Source organism: Ornithodoros turicata, chromosome 5 (genome assembly GCF_037126465.1).
Source record: "Ornithodoros turicata isolate Travis chromosome 5, ASM3712646v1, whole genome shotgun sequence".
Lineage (NCBI taxonomy): Eukaryota > Metazoa > Arthropoda > Arachnida > Ixodida > Argasidae > Ornithodoros > Ornithodoros turicata.
Window position 1 is genome coordinate 38,577,031 of NC_088205.1, and position 17,489 is coordinate 38,594,519.

Genomic DNA, 17,489 nt, shown 5'->3' on the forward strand with positions numbered 1-17,489 from the left:
AGACAAAAGCTGGTATTCAATGAGAGAAAAAAGCTCGATAGCTATGGGGTGTGATGAGTGACCGAAGTACAAAAAATATTGTATATGATGTATTGTGCTACCTCACAATGATATACACAGGCTGAATACCCAGACAAACTTTGCTTAGGAGCTACAGGACAGCTACTAAGTTCACAACGTCGGATAAAGCTTGTCGAGCAAAATCACCGAGAATCACAGACTTACCATAGTGTCATGCATTTACATAGTCCAACGCGAGCAGTTATTTAATCATAACATGAAATATTTTTTACGGAAAGAACTACGATCTCCCATCGTAACTGCAAAGCTACGTGGGCGGTCACAGCGTAGTCCAGGATTTACAATGACTGTTGAGCTACGTATCTATGAAACATGAAGTGAATGCTGTGTTGTAAGGCAACAAGCAATAACAAATGACTTACCTGTCGACTGTCGTTGACCTCAGTATCGGAAGAACGAGGCGTTCGGACCTCTCGAATCGTGTCTACACCAAGAAGCAGAGCAGAAATGTTGCGCAAGCACTTCCTTGGCAGCTGTTTCTTTTCGAAGACACTGACATGGTCTGGCCAGCGCTTTTAAACAGGAAACATCGGAATTCATAGACCATCCGCTACACACGCCATGAGCCACCGAAGAAGGACGCCGTTTCCAGCCAGGGGTACGAAACTCGCGAGTTCATTTGCGGGATAAAGTGAGGCACTGCATGGTTTTTCAGTCATCGGACGTCGGAAAACGTCACAAACTTTACGTCATGCCCACATTCGGTGGCTAGTCCTTACTGATTGAACGAATAACCGAGAGACACTGGACACGCAGACACACACGAAAAGTTCTCAAACACAGTAGATTGTTCAAACCCTTTCCTTGGACAAAACCCCGGTTTTGTTGAAAATAGGCTCACAGTTGTTGCATTGGTGAAGATGCTCAACGCGCTCGCTAGAGATATGGCTCTTCTGTAAGTTCAGCTGGTGTTCTCGAAGGCGGTCATTCAAGCAACATCCAGTCTGCCCCACATAACGAACACCACAACTTAAAGGAATAGAATAAACCACAGCACATGTGCATGATACAATTGAACCTCTGTATGCAATAAGGGGATAAGTCGAATTATCCCCTTTTTAGTGTTTTTGTTGCAATGATATCTACATACCAGTATGTACCTGCTAAATAAAATTTAGGACCATATTGCAATTTATTGACTCGCTACAGGAAGGTAAGAAACGGGAAATGCATGTGTGTCAATGGGATGGACAGCCAGATCAGGCCCCTTTTCTACACATGCATACAAATGGCGTAGCTTAAATTTTGCTACTATGCGGAAATGAACTTCGACTTCCATTCGAAAAACATGTTCTTCCTACCTCACGTGATCGTGTCAGCAGGGCTACTGAGCGTTGTAATCGGAAAAATGTGCGCACTGTGCTAATAAGTCATATTTTACTGGTCATGCAGAACATTATTTTCAAGATTGTGCTCGTTTAGTAATGCTATAATCACTATCTAGGGTGCCCCACCGCACAAAGGTAACTTCGGCCATCCTGCCATCACCATGAAAGCTCGACTCGTGAAAACTTTTTTTCCTGCACGAAAACCCGGCACATGCGTTGTTATATAGAAAAAGGGGATATGTCATGCTGCTGGATTTTGTTCAATTTCTGCTAAATCACACATACAGAAATGATGCGAATGGGACATGCAATTAGAGCAGACACATGCATACGTGTTACACATTTTGCATTTGCGTTATTCGAGGAAACTTACCTGCAATTACTTTACCAAATATTCACTTGCAGTTTCCTCGGTTTGGGATTTTTCCACTTATCCCCTTATTGCATACAGAGGCTCAATTGCAGACTTATGCTTTACAGTGCATCCTTTTGGCACAACATTGAATGGAGTCAATTTACTCATCTTATAGACATTAGAAAAAAACACTTTCAAGCTAAAATCCCTCGGAACAGATAAAACGTTGTGGGAGACAGAATGACAATTATGTTGTCGGAAGATGACTTGACATCCTCATGGCTGTTGTCCAGCCGTACCTGTACAGCCAAGCTTGCATAAGAGAATAAGAGCCCTGGAGGGAATCACCTGCATGTCATAACCTGCTTGAACAAGTCTGTTGACCTGCCGTGAGATACTTGACGTAACAGAATGAAGACAACTTTCTGAAGAAGCAACTTTTAACGGGCTTCACATGATCCCAAGACATGATCCCAAACTTAACAAACCTAGAATGTGAACTAGAACATGGAAGGATGGGTTTGTTAGCATCGTTACCATTATAGACCAGAATGAGACACCAAGGGAAGATCAAGGTATTTCAACTTACATATTGCAAGAAGGGCACTCAACAGAAAATTTTAACTTGCTCCGGAGCAAGAGACATAATAGCATCGGCAACCATGACAGGTGACAATGACGGCTAATTATACGTAACAATAATATCGTCAACATAACGGTGAACGTATATGGTGTTATCTAAGCACTGAGTGTCACAGAAAAATTGAACAGCATTGTCAAGAGCACTAAGATAAATCTCAGCCAAGATCGGCACAACAGATGATCCAATACATACCCTGTTGGCTTGTATAAATGGCATGTTGTCCCTGGTTGCAACCATAGACTCCAGGTAAGTTTGCAAAACAGTCAGAAAACTCCCACAGACCCCAACTAACAGAGTTCTAAAAATCCGTTAAATTGTCATCGATGAAATTGAACACGCTGAAACACGCTGAAGCAACAGATGAATGTTCATGGAGTAGTATAAGTCTTTAATATCAAGTGAAAACAGTTGAACCTGCTGGGCATGCAAGGGCTTTGTGTACTCAATGAGTTCACTGGAGTTTTTCAACGCGGTAGAGCCTGAATGGGCGATGGATTTTAGAGCTTGTGGAAGAAAATCTGGTAAGTTCACTGCCATGAACCACGTTCAGATACCACAATATGTAAGGGCATGTCTGGATTGTGATCTTTGAGGAGGAATTTCATATCAATGGTGGAATAATTACATTTCTGGATAGCAGAAGCAAGGAGGTGTTCACAGCTTGAAAGTAGACCGACGAGAAGTGACTTGGACTTCTTCAGGGAACCATTAAATGGCTAAAATAGTGCCGAAAGAGCAATATCCACCTTAGACTTGAAAAGTTGGTTTTGGGAGGACAGCAAATTTTCCAGATTTGTCACTTTGAAGGAGCTTCAAATCCAAGGATTCAAGGTTCTTGACCACGTGAGAGAACTGACATGGCAGTGGCTTGGTCTTTTTTGATATGGCGCTTGCAGGAATTTGGGAAACACATCTAGCAGCGAAGAGGTTCTTAGCGGAGCGGTCAGCAATCTCGTAGGCAATAGAACCTAGCATAGAAGCCACATCAAGCTTAGTTGGCTTGACAAGAAGACAGAACTTCAGTGTTGATGATAGCAAGTCAAAAATGGGTTTCGGCAGCGGAATATTGCAAGGATTGATCACAGAGCCACTGATATGTTGGCCATGGTTACGTTGAGAAGATGGCACAGCGTGCGGATGAAGCAAACCCTTCTTGAAAACCACACCTTCGCAAAGTTCCTATTTTTTAAGAACACCCACTGTCGGAAGAAGATATGGGAATGATACCGGTTACCAAGAAGCTTGGTCCAGATAATGGATGAAATGCAGTACAAATCTTTTATGTGAGAAACAACAGATGACTTGTGAGCACGAAGGACTTGTAGAGAGAGATGCCACGGCAACACATTTGAAGAAGACCCCACTAGAGGAAAGGGTGGTACAATCTTACGACGAAGTGCAAACGTGAGGACACAAACATCCACTTCCAAGGAAGTAATGGACGTTTTCAAATTTGTGCGGGAGCACTTAAACAAGGCAGCAGCGCGTCAGCAGAGCTGGCTGGAACCGGCATCCATCTTCGGTGGCTCATGGCGTGTATAGCGGATGGTGTATGAATTGCTATGTTTTCTGTTTAAAAGTGTTGGCCGGGCCATGTCAGTGTCTTCCAAAAGTCACAGCCGTCAGGGAAGATGCCTGCGCAACATTTCTGTCGAAGAGAGAAAAAGTACACAAGCGAGCTGGTGTAACGTTGAAGTAGGAAGCATCACATTGAGCATGAGGAGAACGAAGTACTATACAGGAGGCTCACGAACCAGTAAATGAACAGTTTATGAACAGTACCAAAATCAGGTTGGGGAAAGTAGGCCACAGAGAGAGGGGGCTAGGGTCACTGTACTAGGGGAGGCAATTGTAGCAGCTTTAAGAATGATTCTGGAAAAAGGGTGAATGTTTGGGCCTCTTGGTACATACTAATGGAAGAAGGTAACCAGCTGTAAAAATCAGGACAAGAGAAGTAGAAGAAGATACACGGACGCTGGAATGAGTCATAATGATTTGGGACAGGTTATTTTTAACGAGATAGAGGACTCAGTTTTCGGAAATGTGGGAACACAATCAGAGCAGAAGATAACGTGCTTGGCCAATTCTCAAGGATTTTTTAAATTTTTAACTGAGCACATGAGTTCTTGGATACGTTCGTTAATGCAGCACCTCGTTTGCCCAATATAAGTCATGCCACAACTGAAGGGGATTGAGTACACGACCCCCGTCTTGCTCGGCACAAGTGGATTTCTGTGTCTTCTTAGTCGTGTCAGGAGGAGCCAAAAGAAGCCAAAACAGCTTGCCCAGAATTGGTCTTTATGATTGAAACCCCATGTGATAATCATTTGAGATTCCTGGATGTTACCTTTTCCCTACCTAGCGTGTGTTGGTCGTATGGGTGTTCAGACCTCAAACTGCTGTTGTCCCGAAATAGTTGCCATCCTAAGTCAGTCAAGCATGGCATCGTTAAGAGTCTGCTATCTTTGGCTATGAAAAAGTTGCGTTCGCATTTGGTCGCGTCTTCCCTGTACAATCAAATTTCCCGCCTTCGGTCAGCGAGATACTCCCGTGATGTTATTTTCAGGCACTTAGAAAATGTAATGGTTCCAAGCCCCCCTTCTTTCCTTTTCTCTCACGCGATTTCGCATTCCTTAGGAAAGATCTTAGCGTCGAACAGCACGGTGTGGTATATTCTGTCCATAGCAAGCTCATCAGCCTCACTACGTTTCTCCGCCCCAATCCTCCAGCCAGTGTGAAAAAACACAGAAATGCACTTGTGCCGTGCAAGACAGGGGTCGTATACTCTATCCCCTTGTGGATGAGTGGAGTTGTGGCATGACTTACATTGGGCAAACCAGCCACTGCATTAACGAATCCAAGAATACGTGTGCTCAGTTAAAAATAAAAACAATTCTTCGGAATTGGCCAAGCACGTTATCTCCTCCTCTGATTGTGTTCCCACATTGTCAAAAACTAAGTGCCTCTATCTTGTTAAAAATAACCTGTCCCGAATCATTCCTGAGGCTGCTACAATTGCCCCCCATAGCTATTGTGTAAGCCAACACTCAGTGACCCTAACCCCTTCTCTCTGTGGCCTCCTTTCCCCAACCTAATTTTGGTACTGCTAGTAAACTGTTCAGTTGCTTGTTCGTGAGCCTCCTGTATACTTCGTTCCTCATGCTCAAGATGATACTTCCTACTTCAACATGTCTGCTTTGCTTCTTGGCATAGTTCCGATACCCGGTCAATGACAGTCGACAGGTAAGTCATTTGTTATTGCTTGTTGCCTTACAACACTGCATTCACTTCATGTTTTATAGATAAGTAGCTCAATAGTCACTGTAAATCCCGGACACGATGTGGTTCCAGTGATTCAAGATTATATTTTTTTACGAAAAGAAATATAATCTACCATCATAACTGCAAAGGTACGAGGTTGGTCACAGTGTAGTCACTGTCCGACAGCCCCTACCACGTGGACAGCGCCACCCTGAAGGTACTATTAGAAGTGATACTAATGCTGAACAACTTCCAATTTAATGGCCAACACTACGTCCAGATAAATGGCACAGCTATGGGCACAAAAATGGCCCCAAACTACGCGAACATCTTCATGGGTAAATTGGAAACATGTTTCCTGTCGCGGTGCCACATCAGGCCATTCCTCTATAAGAGGTATAACGACGACATATTCATAATTTGGGACAACACTAAGAGTTCACTACTGGAATTCATTCGAGACTTCAACAACGCGCACCCCAGCATTAATTTCACCCACCACTATTCGACCACAACTACGAACTTTCTGGACGTCACAGTGACAGTCAGAGACCAGTCACTGGAAACTAAGCTGTACCGAAAACCAACTGACAGTCATCAATATTTACACTTCAATAGCTCACACACCCGTCACTGCAAACTCTCTCTACCTTATAGTCAAGCATGCAGATACCGCCGTATTTGCACAGAGGACAGCGATCTCGAACAAAACCTAGGAGATCTACGGTATTGCATTCATCGATCGCAACTACCCTCCCGATGTCCTAAATGACGCAATTGAAAAAGCTCTCCGTGTAGGTCCCAACCAGCCCACAGCTTCCTCAAAAACCAATGAGTACTGCGCACCAAGCTTAACTTTAACCTACAATCAAAATGTAGCTGGCATCGGATCCATTCTGAAACGCCATCTCAATATTCTGCACCAATCCGAACATCTTCGTGAAGTCTTCCCAGAGGCTCCCAAGATTGTTTATAGACGACCGCGAAACTTACAGGACGTACTGGTGAACTCAAAAGTCACGAGGGAACAAAAAGAATTCCTTGGCTGCATGCCTTGCAAAAAACCTTGCTGCAAAATTTGTCCCCTCAGTTGTCAGCACGGGACGTTACCAGCACCACCACAAACTTCAAATTCCATATCAATGGCACTTTTGACTGCGGGACTCAAAACGTAATATACCTTCTACATTGCACCATATGCCAAGCTCAATACATTGGACAAACCTGCACATTATTCAGAATTCGCTTCAACAACCACAAGTCCCACACCAAGACAAAACTGGAGCTTCCGCTATCTAGGCACATGGCCCTTCCAGAACATGCAATCGAGAAACTCGCTATTGCCATATTACAATCCGGATTCAACAGCGATAGGGATCGTGAAATGAAGGAATACCTTTTAATACATAAATTCAATCCGGCCCTAAATGAACACCCGGGACCGCTGTCCACTGTGAAAAACATGAAGAAATAATAACGCCTACAACACAACAAGAAGCTACACCCGTTCCCCCCGACGCAAACGAGTCCTTTCCACACAAATGCTTCATAGGGAAAGTCCCCCCCCCCCCCAAAAAAACCCCACACACGTGTGAAACACACTCGACAGGACTCCGCAAACAGAATTTATTACCTCCCTTCGGCGACCTCAACGCACTGCGATTTCCCTTCCCCCACCGCTGTAGAAGCACACGAAAGTGAGTGTTTTCTGTTTGACCAAATCATTATATCTTTTCACTTGAAAAAGAACGGTCCACTGTTCGAAATGTCTTGTCTATGTAATTTCAAAATGAATTAAATGAAGTCATCTCAAAATATTCCTTTGGTGGTGCTCTGTGCGAACTTATTTCTTCTGTGTATTAATACGGCGCTGTCTGAACATTCAAGACCTTCGAGAATATACAGTCGCCGTCCGATTTTTCGGACTCGGCGGGGATCGCGCAAGAGTCCGAATAATCGAGCAGTCCGAAAAAACGAATTTCGCTTCAAAATAAACTTCACTAAGCCCTAGTAGGCTGGAAAAATTTGTCGATGCTTTCCTAATGCGCTTCCAGCTCTGCCTGATAATTTCAGCTTTTATTTCCCGAAGCGACATTTCGTCACTGTAAGTACACTGACAGAGGCACCGCCGTCATCAAGTCCGCAAGTCGGCTTCACCTAACGCATGCGTGCTTTAGGTGAAGCTCGCTTTACAGCGCTGTCGCGCGACTCGCAGGCGGACAGCACGTGCTGGGCCATTGGCCAAAAACGAAGACGCAAAAGCGCTACGACAGACCTCTTCTACTCAGAGGAATGGGAAATGAACAATCATCACTGCCTATTTTTTTGCCTCAATATTTTAGTTGGTAGATTTCTTTTGATACGAATTTCAGATGATACCAATGTTTTCCGTCCCCCCATGAGAGAAATTCGCGGGTTGGGCAAACAGAGTCCGAAATATCGAGCGACGGAGCTGCACGGCGTCCGAAATTTTGGACGTGCTTATACATCACCTCTATGGGACCCGCGGCCGTTCCGCGAACGAGTCCGTATAATCGAGCATGTCCGAAAAATCGGTCGGCGACTGTATATATATATATATATATACAGGGTGTTCAAAATTAAGCTATCACAATTAAAAAAAAAGAAACACGAGTGGCAGGAGGAAGCCGCTTGTGCAGGCGGGTTTTGCGACCAGGCGGACACAAGGTGAAATGATGGTTGCCGCCCTTAAACTCGTAATTAACTAAAATCTGTTAATTAACTTTTTAATTATTGCAGTTAGCGGGCAAGTTTATATTGGAAATTTGGAGGCAGTCGCGTTCCTAGACTATTCCACTTTGTAGAATTTTCCTAGCTCACCCGTAGTCCAAGATATTCGCCTTCAAATTTTCCACCGAAACCGTCCAATTACGGATGCAGAACGAGAGCATCAGGCTGCTGACCCCGCCCCTTTGTGACGCAGCTGTTGCGTATGGTGGTCAGGTGGGACATGGGCGTGCAGCTTCAAGTGAACCTGATAACTCCGTTGTTCCGGAAGGTCATTCTCACACTTCGTTATCAGAGTGAAAGGGAAAGAGTTATCAGGTTCACTTGAAGCTGCACGCCCATGTCCCACCTGACCACCATACGCAACAGCTGCGTCACAAAGGGGCGGGGTCAGCCGCCTTGCGCTCTCGTTCTGCATCCGTAATTAGACGGTTTCGGTGGAAAATTGGAAGGCGAATATCTTGGACTACCAGTGAGCTAGGAAAATTCTACAAAGTGGAATAGTCTAGGAACGCGACTGCCTCCAAATTTCCAATATAAACTTGATTTTAGTTAATCACGAGTTTAAGGGCGGCAACCATCATTTCACCTTGTGTCCGCCTGGCCGCAAAACCCGCCTGCACAAGCGGCTTCCTTCTACCACCAGTGTTTTTTTTTTTTCATTGTGAAAGCTTAATTTTGAACACCCTGTATATAAAGAAGCATGTAAATATCTTGGTGTCACACTTACAAAAGATCTCAGCCAAGCTACTGGCGGAAACGATATAATTGAGGGAGCAAACCAGATTGTATGGCCATTCTGCTTGGGAATCATTCTCTCCCCACGTCAATCCTATGTGTGTCATACTCGTTAATACGACAGTTATATCAACAGATATACATCAACGGATATTAGAATTACCAAGATTATTCATACAAACACATACACATTCTCATAAAGACTTTACCTTTTAAACTTATTTTTTTCATCGACTCCTTAGTTTTTTTATAAAGGAGTTCAACTGTGTACTAAGTGTTTCATGTAGGTCTCCCGGCTGAATAATTCGTAAACAGGTGGCACCATCGAAGAACTTTGGTAAAGATCATTGGGACTGAGTGATCGTGAACCGTGAGCGGCTCATTTGCATACGCTCACTAATTAAATAATCATCCTAACTTTTAAATGTTACTTTGCACGCTTTTGGAACCCCTGTTTTACGTATCGGGACCTTCAGTGGAAAATATTCTAAGAAAAAGAAAAAGAAAAGAGGAAGAAAAAGAAAACAAAAACGCACTGACACGTTGGGATTTTTTTAGAGTAATTAGTCAGTTTCCGTTCACATATTTTTTGCATGGATCAGCTACCTGAGTGTCAATTTGATGTTCATTTGCCTGGTTGACACACGGGGGAAAGAAGATAAGGAACACATGTGCACTTTGTCTGACACTGTCCCTGATATCTTTGTGGGCATAACAAAATATTTTTAAAAATGAAACCAAGGAAAAAGCATTAAACAAATAAGCCCAACACATCTACAACAGGTATGCCACTAATAAATGAATAGCTCCTATGTGAACCCACAATAGGTGATGTGTACCGCTCGTATAGAAAAAGACATACTTGCAAGTGCTTCGTTCTGGCACATCATTTGGTTCTTTATTTCTGATGCCCTGAGGACCTCTGGTAGCTGCTCTACAAATTCAGAGAGTTTCTTCTCGTCTCTGGAGAGTTCTTCCAGCTGTGTCACACTACAAAATGGGCATTTCTTTAGGGAAAGGTACCATTGTAAGTGTGATATTGGTATGTCCACAAAACCAAAAGGAGAAACAGGGAGCTGTCCAAATATGCTAGTTATGACATGTCAGTTTTAGAAAGCTCTCGTTCTTCCCCAAATATTAAACATCATTTTAGCTCAACTACAACAGTTTCCAATGTTGTGTCTCTATCCAAACCCACTCCTTCGCCTCAAGGCAACTGATGCAGAAAAAAGTCCAGGAATATTGTTTGGTTTCCAATTGATGTGTGCTTTGAAGCTAATAGAGATTGTAACATAAGATGCTCTCAAAAGGCAAAGGTAGAAATAAAATTCAATGAAAAGCTTTGACAGGCCTGCGATACCTTGTACCTCCATCTTATAAGCAGTGGCGTGCCACGGGGGGGCTAGGGGGGGGCCTGAGCCCCCCCTACCTGCCACTGACCAACCCACGCAAATCGTGCAAATGCGAGAAGAAAATAATATATGGGGGGGGAGACCAGTGTGACGATCCCGAAAGTTCTTACAGTTCATGGCGTCTATCTAAGCGGCACACTTGAATGGTTTCCAAAGTATGAGCTTTTCAAAATCCTTCCAATCTCGTGACACCACCTCACTGGACATCAGAGTATAATCGTATTGTGAATGTCCAAATTTTTTTTTTCAACCCCATGCTGCGGTGTGCACAAGTATTGTGTGTTGTCGCACCCAGGATCAGCGGGGAAAGGGGGGGGGAGAGGGGGGCGGGTTTTCGTATAGAGCCTCCCTTTCCTTGGAGGTCTGGCTACGCCACTGCTTATAAGTTAGTTATAAGTTAGGTATTTTATACACAGGTTAATGGTAACCAAGTGGAATTACCAGAAGGTCATACCGCTGTTTGTCACACCAGCTTCAAAATGCCGTTTTGTGTTGCCTACACAGAATACTAAATATCAGCGGTGCCACGTATGCATGCCACCATAACCACGTCATGCCACATCATGGTTTTATTTCTCAAGCATTTACGGAGCCATTCAAAGTTGCTCTTACCTGAGCTGATCTAGCTGAAGAAATTGAGAGCCCAGCTTCGAGCCTGATACTGTGAAAGGCTGCAAGATAAAAAAAAAGTAAACTAACAGGTCAGCAAATCTGGCTGAAGCTTGCAAGATATGAGAGCTGCGCACACAACCCACGTGTGGTTTGTGACATTGAAAACAGTGTATATGTGGAGAGGGGAATACCCCCAACAACAACAAAAACTACAAAAAAAAAAGATAAAAGAACTGCTTAGTTATAATAGACACATTTACACTACACTCAAACATTCAAAGTACTATGAACCTTGAACAACAACTTTATTACAAGATTATGACTGGGGGGTTGCATCGCCAGGGGCGATACTCTACCCCACTGCTGGTGGTGAGGAGGGAATGAAATAATGAGCCCCTTCACAATAAGGATCGAAGTCCTATGGTATGCAGAAAGGTGAAGAGAGCTTTAAGGGCAGAGCGTTAGATTGATGTGGGCAGCGTTGGATGGATGGGCTGGATGTGGCCAGGGACCAAACAATTTTGTGAGAGAGAGGGGGCGAGGGTCTAGCTCGTTAAGGGATCCGGAGAGTACGGTTCTGGAAGGTTGGTAGTGTGGCCAATGGAGAAGAATGTGCTCTAGATCTTCTACAGCACCGCAGTGACTGCAGTGGGGAGAGTCAACTTGCCTCAAGCGGTAACACCACTTTGCTGTGAAAGCCACACTGAGGCGCATTCGATGAACTAATGCGGCATCTTGACGAGAGATATGTCTAGGCATGCAGAAACCAAGCACTGGATCAACTCTGCTCAGCATAGCTGGGGGAAGAATTTCAGCGGTCCATTGGCAGGTAGCCAGAGGAGTCACGAGGCGTCCAAGTACGGACAGACAATCTCCTCTCAGCAGCGTAATACGCGTCCGTATCTGAGACGAGAGAGCTGCTTTTGTGGTGCTGTCGACCTGTTCATTGCCTTCGACACTGCAATAGGCTGGAACCCATTCGAGAAACAGCCTGTGCCCTGCTTCGTAGACAAGTCTGTAAGCCATTAACACATCCATAACTAACGGTGTGGATGAGCCTCGGATGCCAGAATTTTCAATTGCTTGCAGCGCAGATGTGGAGTTAACGAATACGACCCAATCCTGTGGGGTAAAGTGAACTATGTGCTGCAGAAAGAAAAGTATGACATAGAGTTCCGCAGCTGTGGATGAGGTTTGATGCGAATGACGTTCTTTCACTACGGCTTCGGATGGGCTGACGAATGCCGATATGGACATGCCATTTTGAGATGCGCCATCGGTGTATGCTGCAGCAGAGGTAGAAAGCTTCGCGTCTACCAGAGCATAAAAATGGTTTCGAAGGACTTGAGGGGGAATCTGATCTCTGCGGTCCTGGATGTCCGGAAGACGTGCGAAGGTGGGTGGCACAGGCAGAGACCAGGGGGCGATCGGCGGTGTGATGTCCTTAGCTATGAAGCCAGTGAGAGCCTGGCGTGTCCTCTGCGCTACGCGATGGAAATCACTTTCAGGACGGTATCGGTACAGAATTAGCTTGCATTGGTGTGAAGCTTAGATAGTAAATCTGTACTCTATTATGCATTGACCGGTCTTGCATGGACCATATTTTTAGTAATGGAAATGTTGAACGTACCTTACTACATGATGGAAACTCTAAAGAGTCTGACACATTAAATGTGCTGTGCACAGTGCAGTGCATACACTTGCAAGCTTGTGCTAAGAGAAAAATCAACTGCTAACTGCAAAGATCAACAGAACACATTAGCTGGCATAGCAGGTGTCAGAACAAAAGCTCGGTTGAGATGCATGATGCATGATGTAAAACCCCGAGACTAGGGAACACGAAGGGACAGACACAACACGAAGTCTCAAACACAGCTGAAAATTTTACTTCACATACAAGAAATATATACACAACAGGGGGAAGAGAAACAACCAGTTGAGGACAAAATAGGAGGTCAGTTCGGGAGAACGAGAAGTCTGCTCAAGGCCGGACCGAGAATTACGGATGAGTGGCTTACAGAGTTCCCACAAGAGGTTATGCATTAGGTCTCTCTGAAAAGCCTTCTGTGAGGGTCCACTTTGGAAGCCTTTACAATTGTTTCATCCCATAGAGGGAAGCAATCTGAGCATTCCTCCAAATCCTTGGCAATTTCGGAGTTTGAAGCTTTATTTTTTACTTTTAGTGAATGTTCTCTCAAGCGATCATTTAAACAATGCTTTGTCTGGCCAATATAACAGAAACCACAAGCTAGGGTGATCTGATAAACAACGTTTCAAAAAATAGGGGATGAATTTGTTCCGGTGATTCTTGCAGATAACTTCAGGCCTGGCGAAAGGCGTGAGGTGGTCAAGACGGAAGTTGTTCTTGAAAACAAGGTTAACTTGAAATTTCTTCGCAACAGCCAACAAATTGTGAGACACTTTGTGGAAGTAAGGTAATACCACACGTTTGGAGACAGAGGGCTTAGTTTCAGGCGAACCAGGAAGCAGGGTGTTTAACAAACCATTTAAAGCACCAAGTAACAGCATAACCAGCATCAGGTAACCATCAGGCAGGTAACCAGCATCATTCAAATGGAGAAGCTGACTCTCCGCAGAGGGAAGGATATGATGACAACAAGATTTTTTTTACGGCATTTGATAGGATACCTGTGATCAAACCCCGTTCTACAGTTTTAGAGCGGGTTGTAACAAAACACTGATATCAAGAAACTGAAGCACGCCAACAGGGGGGAACGCAGCAGTGAACACAAGCTCCGGGGCCGCGGACAAAATTACATTCTTACATTGAGCAATAACACTCTCATTGGTGGAAACGAAAACCAGATCATCTACAAACCTTCTTACAACGACATCATTTCAAGACAGAGAGGATATAAAGGATAAAACAGCATTGTCAATTACACTCAGGTAAATCTCTGAAAGAACAGGCGCGATACTCGAGCCAATACAGATACCAGTTTTTTGGGTGTACAATTGCCCGTCAATACTTATGGCAGTTGATTTCAGATAAAGTTCTAGTAAGCACAAAAATTCAGTGACAGATATACCAACATTCGATTGAAAGCGCACCAAATTATCTTCAAGAAATCGGCATACTCTATTCAGCAACATATTCTCTTGCAGTGAATAGTATAGATCCTTGATGTCCAAGGAAAAAGCAAGGCATTTCTTTCTATGGAACAGTTGTAAATCCGAAATAAGTTGTTCAGAATTTTTCAAAGTTAACGCACTAGGGAAAAAATTGAGGAAAACCCATTTTGCAAAAAGGTCGAAACAATTTTTTGCTGGGTTTGATTCTCATTGATTATGGTTCTAAGCGGCATGTCCACCTTGTGATCCTTGAGCAGGAACTTTACGGCGAAAGTTCCACAAGAAGCAGAGCGTATACAGTTACATAGGCCAGTCAGATCATCGTCAAGAAGAAAAGAGCAAATCGACTTCTTGATCTCGTCTAAAGCATGGTTATACGGTTTCAAAGCATTTCCAACAGCTGCCGACCTCTTAGATGCAAAAACACTTTCAGGTAGAACAGCGAATTTTGCAGACTTATCAGTTTGCAACAGACATAAGTTCTTCTCAGACAATTCATTACGCACTAACTTAGCAGGAGAGAGATTACGGTTCAAAGGACGGTTTCTGGAACCCAAAGTATGCGAAATGTGGTGTACTGCCTGAGTAATGAAAGACGAGGATAAGGATGGATCAGTTATGACAGATGAAACCTTATAAATGCAAGCAGGTGGTGGCAAGTTGGTGCCTTAAATGGTTTGTTAAACACCCTGCTCCCTGGTTCGCCTGAAACTAAGCCCTGTGTCTCCAAACGTGTGGTATTACCTTACTTCCAGAAAGTGTCTCACAACTTGTTGGCCATTGCGAAGAAATTTCAAGTCAACCTTGTTTTCAAGAACAACTTCTGTCTTGACCGCCTCACGCCTTTCGCCAAACCTGAAGTTACCTGCAAGAATCACAGGAACAAATTTGTCCTCTGTTCCTCAAACGTTGTTTATCAGATCCCCTTAACTTGTGGTTTCTGTTATATTGGCCAGACAAAGCGTTGCTTAAATGATCGCTTGAGAGAGCATTCATTAAAAGTAAAAAATAAGGCTTCAAACTCCGAAATTGCCAAGCATTTGGAGGAATGCTCAGATTGCTTCCCTCTATGGGATGAAACAATTGTAAAGGCTTCCAAAGTGGACCCTCACAGAAGGCTTTTGAGAGAGACCTTATGCATAACCTCTTGTGGGAACTGTGTAAGCAACCCACCCGTAATCCTTGGTCGACCTTGAGCAAACTTCTTGTTCTCCCGAACTGACCTCCTATTTTGTCCTCAACTGGTTGTTTCTCTTCCCTCTGTTTGTGTATATATTTCTTGTATGTGAAGTAAAAATTTCAGCTGTGTTTGAGACTTCGTGTTGTGTCTGTCCCTTCGTGTTCCCTAGTCTTGGGGTTTTACATTATGCATTTGAATACAGGTTCACGATGATGCGAACAACCATCTTTTACGATTATCTGGGATAACTTGAGATGAAGCGTCGTTTTGCTTCCTCATGTTCAGTTGGACGTGGATCGGATAAAAATGGTGAATCTTCTTCCATACTAACTTTGTAACGTGCACAGAGCTGTCCACAGCCAACTAAGGCTGCAAATAATCTATGTTACATTCATCGGTGTTGGAGAAGCACTTGGATCCGGATTCTTCCTCTATGCGTTCCGTAAGCGCGTGGGGTCCCAGCGCATGACGCAAGAGCGACATTTCACGAACGCCTTTGGTTGGTTGGAGGAGACATGTGCTCGCTCCAAAATGCCGCTCCAAAGCTGCGTCCAGCCGAAGCGGAGCAGCAAACAGCGAATACGGCTCTGATATTGGCATCAGAAGTGTCGTTTTTCTTTCGTGATGATCTTGGCTGTTTGAACGTACTTAAGTTTGACTTCCTAGACATCTGTATTAGCTCGAATGCACGTGATTCATTTAGAGATCGTTCATACAGCGTGAGGGTGACGCTGTCACGCTATGGATAGATCCAGTATGCTTTGCGTGAGTGCCCCAATGGAAATGGGAAATGTAGTCATATGGCATGCTACATTGCTGTATGCTGCCATCAAAGATATGTCAAAGACTGACGTACTGCAACAGCAGATACACCGCCACAAAAGTAGCATACCACTAGACCTGAACAGTAAACTGAGTAGTGTATTTAAGTATATTATTTAAAAAGCCAAATTTAGTAATCGAACTTGAATACTTTCTCTGTACTTCTACGCATTTTACAAGTTACTTTGAAGATACTACTTTGTGTGTCACCCGGAGGTCAAGTGAAAAATTATCTTTTGTTGCCGCAATGCGTCATGTACATAATGCTTCAGCGACTGGGATATTCGGGACATCCACGTCCCTCTTGGAAATGGGGTAGCGTACAGCGCCTTGTGTTTGGCCGGTTTGGGGCACGTAGGAGGCAATGTGTGGTCCTGAATGATATGCGGGTAAACTATCCAGACCCCTATCAGACAGGATAGAAGTGCAGCGCCGAACTGTGACTTCAAAGTATATAGAAAGTAACGAGTTACTTTTAAAAGCCCTGAAGATGGTGCCTCAGTACTGCGGTGTCAAAGTAACGGCTACAAACAACTTTGGTATCTAGCTTGACAGTAGCGACGGTTGATCACCTCCTCTTACCGCTCACTGTTTGTCTTTTGGAACATGGAAGACAGATACCCCATCCAAGTGTCCATAACACGTATTTACCATTTCGTTGCTTAAAAACGATGTATAGCACGAGAAATGCACAGCGTGAAAGCGACCGATCCAGTTTGTTTACCTTTTTCGCTGCTCGCACGTGGTGCAATGGTCTTCTCCACGAATAGGAGCACCCTACACCACCACGCGTGTCACGCCACTCTCTCCCCCTCCTCTTGTGCGCAGAAGCTCACTTACAAAGCATATAGCCACATACTGCAGTAGGCTGCTGCTCCATTCACTTTACTTGCAGAAACGTAACACAGCATGTCTTCAACTGCTACGTATCCCACTGCATGCTGTGTGACGTCACACGCTGCCCACGTGGTTGCATTGGGAGAGGGAAATAATACGTCCTCCTTTCCACAGTCCCGTTTCGGTTACTTATGTATTTCATATTTGAGCATAATACAATCGTACAAGGAGAAAACAAAGTTTGTGGTTAGTGGTTAGAAAACAAAGTGGAAAATTCGAGAGCTATTATGCACCCAGCAACTATTTATTACTTTTTAGCGATTTTTTATCGTTGCAAAATCTCCCTTTTTTTCTCACCAAAGTTTTGAATATGAATCGA

At 44.0% G+C, this 17,489-nt stretch overlaps 1 protein-coding gene across 3 annotated transcripts in view; it reads right to left on the reverse strand.

Annotated features, from left to right (window-relative positions):
• LOC135394380 (vacuolar protein sorting-associated protein 37A-like) overlaps window positions 1-17,489 on the reverse strand; it is a 70,308-nt gene that overhangs the window by 32,694 nt on the left and 20,125 nt on the right. For all 3 annotated transcript variants that reach the window (XM_064625102.1, XM_064625103.1, XM_064625101.1), the window contains exons 6-7: window positions 11,179-11,237; window positions 10,017-10,144 (exon numbers count right to left, since the gene is read on the reverse strand). In XM_064625102.1, coding sequence (XP_064481172.1) covers window positions 10,017-10,144; window positions 11,179-11,237 — 187 coding nt within the window. The remainder of the gene's footprint in view (window positions 1-10,016; window positions 10,145-11,178; window positions 11,238-17,489) is intronic.